This window comes from Quercus lobata, chromosome 2 (assembly GCF_001633185.2).
Source record: "Quercus lobata isolate SW786 chromosome 2, ValleyOak3.0 Primary Assembly, whole genome shotgun sequence".
In the NCBI taxonomy this organism is placed as follows: Eukaryota; Viridiplantae; Streptophyta; class Magnoliopsida; order Fagales; family Fagaceae; genus Quercus; species Quercus lobata.
Window position 1 is genome coordinate 92022008 of NC_044905.1, and position 8360 is coordinate 92030367.

At 33.7% G+C, this 8360-nt stretch overlaps 1 protein-coding gene across 1 annotated transcript; it reads right to left on the minus strand.

Moving 5' to 3' along the window:
* Positions 1 to 1801: 1801 nt before the first annotated feature.
* Positions 1802 to 6863, minus strand: LOC115977204 (receptor-like serine/threonine-protein kinase SD1-6). The gene is made up of 7 exons (XM_031098914.1): positions 5653 to 6863; positions 4382 to 4513; positions 4096 to 4277; positions 3069 to 3279; positions 2584 to 2821; positions 2346 to 2496; positions 1802 to 2238 (listed from the first exon to the last, which is right to left on the minus strand). Exons 1-7 carry the CDS (start codon positions 6737 to 6739, stop codon positions 1930 to 1932), a joined length of 2310 nt encoding a protein of 769 aa, XP_030954774.1. The 5' UTR covers positions 6740 to 6863; the 3' UTR covers positions 1802 to 1929.
* Positions 6864 to 8360: the final 1497 nt, after the last annotated feature.

An 8360-nucleotide genomic window follows, 5' to 3' on the forward strand; every position in this document is an offset into this window, starting at 1 on the left:
CGTGAATATATATATATATATATATATAGGCAAAGTTCAGAGAAAGTTCAAATAAAATTTGAAATTAGAATAAAATTTTGTGCTATGTGTCTAAATTTATGTGAGAACCACACCATAACTATCCATTTAAATTTGTGCCATGTGTTCACTTAAGTTTTTTAATCTTTGTGCCAAGTGAGTTAATGAATGCAAAATACTAGGAATATATAATATTAATGAACTATAAAAAAAAAAAAAAAAAAACCAATCACACATACTCAATAAAAATCACCACAAAAAAAAAAAAAAAAAAAACCACACGTTTTATCTTATTAAAAATTAGAAAAAAATGATCATAAGTAGTATTAAATTTAGGTAAGAATTTTAATATGTGACTAATTATGTCTACTTAAAAAAAAATTTGTCTAATTATTTATATTTTTATGATAAAAATCGTGTTTAATTTTAAATGTATCCGTATGTATGCTTGTGTTACATGCTACTTTTTTTTAAATAATTTGACTAATAATTTATATTTTTATAATAAAAATCGTGTTTAGTTTTAAATGCATCCACACGTTTGCATGGGTTACATGCTAGTATATATAAATTATAACATGTAATGGGGTGTAATATATAAAAAGTAATACTTACTTCAAGTATTTTCATTTTAAAAAAAAAGAAGATTTTTACAAGTATTTTTTTTTTAATATTTTTATCTATACAAATCTATCATTCTTTTTTTTTTTTATTAATATTTTTTTAAGGTGAACACCCTTCTAACTTCTGTTATAGTGTGTTATATTTGCCTAATATGCAACTAAACTTTAAAAGTTTCAAATTAATTATTCAAATTTCTCATCTCTTAATGAATATGGAGATTATCATGATAATCAAAACTCATCACAAAATTACAATGTTATCTTAACCAAAATTAAAATGAAACCAAAGGAATAAAAGATAAACTTTATAATAATTTATTATTCAAACAATTGGTAGGCATATTCAAATTCATAGTAATGTAGATTGTGTTTTGATATAAACCCAAATTTCTATTTCAAAAAAAAAAAAAAAAAAAGGTATTAACTCAAACCAAAATTCAACCAAAACTATAAAAGGAAGAGAGAAGACCTTGTAATGGGAAATTGAAAAACCAATACCAAAACACATATTTAAAAAAAAAAAAAAAACCATCAACCTTAATTAGAGTTATAAGAAAGAAAAAAAATTTAGAGAGAGAGAGTGTGTGTGTGTGTATACTCATAATTTTTGTGTGAAAAAAATACGGATTGAATGAAAAAAATAATATCAAATTTATACAAAATAAAATGGGAAGAAAAAAAATCAAATTATAAGAAAGAGAAAATGATGAAGAAAGTGTAATGGTGAAGTAGAGGGTGGTGGGGGAGATAAAGAGGCAAAGAGGGAAGGGAAATGTTAGAGAAAATGTAACTGTAGGTGTGTATTAAATATTAATAGGGAGAAGAAGAGGTTTTTGTTTTTGTTATTTATTTATTTATTTTTTTTGAAAGTAGTGACAAGAAAAATTTAAAAGAGAAAAAAAATGGACGGTGTGGCTCAATGATTGAGTATAAAATTTATTGCACATATATATATATATATATATATATATATATATATGAAATGATGAAAACAAAATGGCACTCAATGTTTAAAGGAGCTTTCAATATAGACAATAGATAATTAGAGTTTAGAGTTTATGATGGCGTGTAGTGCATCATGTTGGTCACAAATAATTAATTTCGCAATGGACAAACAATATATATATATATATATATATATATATATATATATGCCAAAGGAAGATAAAGGCAATAAGGTGTATGAATTTGTGATGAGGCTTCCTAGCACAAGTATTAACATGAACTAAGAAAAATCAAAGCTTTACATTTTCTTTCATACTTTAAATATTTCTAGTCATCAGCAATCTCATCGGGGTACTACCTGAGAAATTGTTGCATCATCTACTGAACACATCTTTTCCTGCAATGGACATTTTTCTTCCTCATTTTCATCTCTTTGAATCGAAAAGGCAGGCTTTTTAGGATTGTTGATGGCTCCAGTTTCATTCTTGAGCATTGAAGAAACCTCTAACATGGATGGTCTATCAACAGGGTTTTCCTGGACACATAAGAGGGCCACTTGCATGCATCTTAGGAGTTTATAATAAGAACAAGAATCATCCAGTGATGGATCAATAAACTCGAACCCTCTGCCCTCTTTCCACAGCTCATATGCCTGCAATAATTACCACATTTATAGCTCAAATACAAAACTTCAAATTACAATAATCTAAATCACAATATAATAGAATCATAGAAACTATTACCAAGTAATTCACTTACATAGTCTAAAAGGTTCAAATTATGATGTGTCCCATAATAACGTGTATTTCTCTTGCCACTAATAATTTGCAAAAGTATAACTCCAAAACTATAAACGTCGTATTTCATGGAGTATATTCCTTTTTTTACATATTCCGGAGGAACATAACCACTGCAGAGCATGTCATAATGAAAACGATGAGTATTCAAAAAAAAAAAAAAAAAAATTGTATATTTCATTAACGGGCATTTTACTTACTATGTTCCAACAATCCGACTTGTGTTTGCTTCATGTTCATCCTTTCCGAAAATTCTAGCTATCCCAAAATCTGATATCTTAGGAGTCATCTCATTGTCCAGTAAAATGTTACTAGCCTTTAGATCACGGTGAACTATAATAAAATTTGAGTATTCTTGGAGATATAGAAGGCCCTGAATAACACCTTCAATGATGTCTACACGTTTCCTCCAATCTAAAAGAGAACATCTAGGTGGATCTGCAGCAAGTCAAATTAGTACTTTATTAGTTATTAAAAAATGTGGGGGAATGAAATTCACAAATAATGACCCCTCATTGAACTTAATTGTCTAGATTTGGTTCTTTGAAGCGTAAATGAATGCCATCCTCTTGGGGATGTTGTGTAAATGGTTAGACCCATTTAAGCTTTTAAGTAAAAAATTACAAGTTACTCAGCATATGTATGCAAAAACTATGATGCGAAGCATGAAAATTAATTTGCTGACCAAAGAGGTAGAGATCCAAGCTTCTGTTTGGCATGTATTCATAGATCAACATATTTTCTTCTCTCTCAGTGCAATATCCCAAAAGTCTAACTAGATTTACATGTTGCAGTCTTGCCGTAAGTGTAACCTCATTTTTGAACTCTTCAAGGCCTTGGTTTGAAGTTCTTGAAAGTCTCTTTACTGCTATCTCCTGTCCATTCCGTAACTTGGCCTATGAAACCAACATTCATCGTTAGTATTATATGCCAAAGATAGACATTTGAGCCATACACAATTCTGATCATTATTTACCCCAATAATATTATCTGATATAACTATCAGTTGAAATATAATGTGCACAAACAGACACACGTGCTAATGTCTAGTCCCTTTCATGGTGCAGCTGTTCAGAGAAAAGATGATAGCTAGAAGGAAGGGTAAGACAAACAAATTGGCTATTTGGTATGAGGTCTTAAACTAACACAAACATTGTTCAGAAGACAATGCTATCAGCATAAGAATCCTCATAAAGAGTTGGAGATTATCTGTAGCAATCTCTTGCAGAAGGGTTGCTTATGTATTCAGCAAAAAATGGAAAAGAAAAAATGGTTGCTTATGTCTTCAAGTTAATATTACATAATAATTTTGATGGGAGAGGGATTATAACCCTAGATGTCTCCATTGGAAACACTAGGAGATGCCAACCAATTGAGCTACAAAGCTCTTGGCAATATTACATGATATTTTAAAAGGAAATTCTATAAATTGTGTCAAGCATGCCTTTTATACAGAGTTAAGCACGGAAAAAGTAATGCACTTATTGTGGTTGGAGAATTTTAATAAGCAAATAGAAGATCTGAAACCTTCAAAAGGGATGAAAATAAAACGAAGTGATTCCTCACCCAACTTAACCTGATCTCCCTAGTTTCCACGATCTGACATTGATGGACAGTTTTTTTATTTTTTGGTTAAATAGTATTTGGACACTGTATTTTAAAATCAATATCCACATAAAGCATTAAACAATGGATGAATTGCCAAATAATACCTTGTAAACAGGTCCGTATCCACCTTCGCCAAGCTTATTCTCACTTGAAAAGTTATTGGTAGCTGCATTAATGGCAGAATAACTGAATACTTGCAGATTAGAAGCATTGCTGCTAAGGTCTTCAGGAGCTGATATTTTAATTCGGACTTTATATAATAATCTTTTGACACTACCTATACAGCCTGTAACCAAAAAGAAAGACAAGAGACAAATGTTTAGCATCTCTATCTTATATATGGATGTTGTGAACTTTATCATGAGGTGGTCTCAGAGTTGTAAAAATTACATCTTGACTTGATGACTCTGCTCTGTAAGTAACATATAATGCTGCTCAGCAGAAGCACGACTGCAACGGCTGTAGGCAGAATTATTAACAATCTATGACTCTTATTATGTTGATCTTCATCTTCCCCTTGAGCTGCAAAGGTATTTCAATTATGTTGATTAGAATGTCTCAAGAGGATGCGTAATATGTGCACATGGGCAGGCTGCAAGAATATAACGATAAACTGGAATATTACAAGAATAAATAATTTGTGATCAAATTCAGAACCAGGCCTTTTGGCAAAAATGTAATGATAAAGTTCTTATGGCCTTAAATGTAATTTTATATATGGTCTAAATTCTAATTTAACCACCATTAACTATATTTCTGATATATCACTCTCTTCATGTGGCAAGTACAAGCTCAATGAGATATCAAAGCCAAAGCATGAACTCTGTTTTACTAAACAAATGATTATGATATTCAACCCCTGTTCCCTAATTTAGCAATTTTAGCAAGCAGTTAGTTGGGGTCACAACTGAAACCTGAGTCTGTCTCCAATTGTCAGGAAAAACTACCCACTTCATGGTGAGAGCAATGTCTCAACCAATATTGCTAATCAAGAGTGAATTTACCAATACAAAGGTAATGAAAGTTAACCACAACAAATACCGAGGCTAAGCTAGCAAGATATGTAATATGGAATGTAAGAGACAAACCATCAAACACAGAGGCCATACACAATATGTTCGATGATTTGCCTCCTAAATTTCATATTACATATCTTACTTGTTTAGCCTTACTATGTGTTGGGGGCTTACTGTTTTTATTTTATTTTATTTTATATATATATATATATATATATATATATATATTTTGGTTAGGTAAATAGGGTGAGTCTGGTTGAGTTTGAACCTTAATGCCCAGATACCATATAGACGGTTTTTTTTTTTTTTTGGTTGGATAATTAAATAGTTACAATGTGGGCAATGGGAGATGAAAATTTGAATCTTGGATGTTTCCATTGAAAACACCAACAATTGCCAATTGAGCTGCAAGACTCTTGGCCACCATGTTGGAATCACTGGGATATGCCTTGAACGCTTGACTAATTTCTATTAGCTTATGTGTTAGTAAATTCACAAGTGCTTGATAATACTGGTTGGATGAGATGAGACTTGCTCACCACCAGGTAGTTTATTTTCCAACACCAATATCATATATACGACCATATCAAAATAAAAAGAAATAGAAAATGACCAATGGATTCCAAGTAGTACATTGTAACCTACCTGCTCTAGAAAGTTCCCAATTATCATCATTCCCGACTTGAAACACATTGAAACCAAGTAACCCGCTCTGCTTTGCATAAGAAACTTTAGCTTTAACAGCCTCCACATCGTCATAGTTAATCCAAGTCGGCCCAATTGTGCAGAAATTCACCACATAGGTAGCATTATACACTGGAGCAGCTTCAGAAGGAAAGCTTCTAAGATACGATTTTATGAACTTATAGCCCATGGAACCGTCGGCTGTAACAGCTGGACCGATAGCTGGTGCACCCATTGCATTGTTGTTGGGGTCCAAAAGTGTCCACGCATACCCATGGTACGGCAAGCCCAAAACCAATTTGCTAAGCAAGAATCCTCTTCTCTTCCACTCTTTTATGCCGCTATCAGTATTAGCCCCATTCTTTGGGTCATATAAAGCCGCATGAGTGTATGTGAAATTGTCGATTCTAGGCACATAGTAGTCATATGCTTTAACATGTACCCAATCCAAGTTTTTCATCATGGACTCAATTGGGTAACTCACTGAATCCAAAGCTGGCAAGTAATAACCAGACATGACCAATAGCAACTCTGACTTGCTAGAGTTTTTTGCCTCAGAAACCACAGCAATTCGCCACTCGTTCAAAAGGGTATCTAAATTAGTCATGTCCGAGATTTTGCTTGGTAGAACCCCACAAAGGTCTATGCCATGAAACCCATAAAACCTTGCTGTTTCTATAGAGGACTGAATAAAAGAATTTCTAAAAGAGGACTGGTTGATCATTGAAAAGAAGATTGGAGAGTCTTCTCTGCCAACCCATACGGACAAAAGCGTTGTAACCAATGGGTTCTTGAGCTTTACAGTGTTGGTGAAAGTAGAGAACTTTTGTTCGGTGGAGGAGTTGATAGAGAGGTGGTAGTTGGAAGAGTTTATGTAAGCAAAAGCACATAGTAGGTGAGTAAAGAGCTTAGAGTTTATATCAGAAATGACAGTTTCACTACCTGAATAATAATAACCAGCTTTAATCCAGGATTGTTGGGTTGAACAGTAGGATTTGAGTGGCAGAGAGTGGAGGAGGAAGAGTAGGGTGACAAGTTTGAACGCCATTGAAAAATGATGTCTGATGCTTTGGTAGCTGGTACCTTGACAAAGCGTAACTATTTAGCTAGAGAGAAACAAGACCATAACTCCATAAGGAATAGAAAAATGTTAAGGAATACTCAACACAATGACTTGCGTCTAGATTTCGTTGGAGAATAACAATTCCTTGCCGACACGGGAAACGTTGAGAATTCTAACTCATGACGTGGCGTCTTCAAGTTTTTGGTTGCATTTTTCACGAGGTTGATCGTGCATTAACAAAACGATAAATATGTAATAATAAAGCACACATTTTTTTAATAATTAAAATCGTGAGTTAGAAATATGATTTCGATTTTAAACTGGTGTTTTCTCGCTCATGATTTCAGTTAAAAAAATAGGTGTGGTGATGTGTAACAAGATAATTTATTAAATATGTATGAAATTTGTTGTGAATTTTTATATGCTTCCAGACTCTTTTTTATTTTATTTTTTTATTTAATAAAAAGAAAGACTTATTGATATAATAATGTGGATGCATGACTAATGGGCTGCTATGAAAAAAGGGATGGGCACTTTTAACAAGGAATGTAGATGGTTGGTGACAAAAAATAGCACTTTGAATATTTGGCATAATAATTGGACTAGTGGGGTTCCCTTAGAAAGTTGATTCAAGGACCAATTTCTCAAGAAGTTTACTGTTTGGAAATTAAAGATATTATGCTTGATGTGGGGTGGGATTGGGAGAAACTAACATTTGAACTTCCTGATGAAGTTAAGGGATTGATTTGTGCAATTCCCATTTCAACCTTAGGTGGTGGCCTAGACAAGTTGGCTTGGTCTGGGTCACCTAATGGGTCATTTGATGTCAAAAGCGCTTATGGGATTGCTATGAAGTCTTCTAATGCTACTGTTTTCTCGGTTAGCTGGATTTGGAAGATAGATTTGTTGCCAAAAGTTAGATTGTTTCTTTGGTTGTGTGCCCACAATAGTATTGGTGTTAAAGTTTGTCTAGGAAGAAGAGGAGTGGTTCAAGATGAAGTGTGTCCTGTTTGCTGTAATGGGAGTGAAGCTATTTTGCATGCCTTGAGGGATTTCTCCCATTTGAAACATGTGTGGAATCAGCTAGGGGTTACGGCTTCTAACCATGAGTTTTGGCATGTTAATTTGGTGGATTGGCTGTCACTGAATGTAAGGAAGAATGACAAGTTGCATGGTTCAGGTACCCCATGGAAAATTGTGTTTCCCTTTGTTATTTGGATCATTTGGAAGAGTAGAAATGATATCGTTTTCAATAGGAAAGGTCAGAGTCCTAAATTGGTATTGGATATTGTGTATCAAGCTAAGGAGTATCTTCATTGTGTGGCTACTCCAAGATTGCAAACACGTAGAGTCTTAAGAAGCATTCGATGGGAGAGACTTGAGCATGGGTGGAGGAAGCTGAACGTGGAAGGGGCTTGCAATGAGCTTCATGGTCTGGTTGGTTGTGGGGGAGTGGTAAGGAATGAGGATGGGCAGTGGGTAGCTGGTTTTAGCAAGCGTATTGGGATCACTAGTAGTTTTGCCGTTGAGTTGTAGGGGCTGCGTGAGGGCCTCAAACTGTGTTGCAACCTAAATGTCCGCTATCTTGAAGTCGAGATAGATGCCA

What these genes read in the sequence shown, in the direction of transcription:
- LOC115977204 (XM_031098914.1), bottom strand. Translation starts at nt 6,739, where the DNA reads ATGGCGTTCAAACTTGTCACCCTACTCTTCCTCCTCCACTCTCTGCCA. An exon ending in GATACGGACCTGTTTACAAG is followed by an intron (nt 3,280 to 4,095) that starts GTATTATTTGGC and finishes TTGGTTTCATAG; the next exon opens with GCCAAGTTACGGAATGGACA. An exon ending in ATTTGAACCTTTTAGACTAT is followed by an intron (nt 2,239 to 2,345) that starts GTAAGTGAATTA and finishes TAATTATTGCAG; the next exon opens with GCATATGAGCTGTGGAAAGA.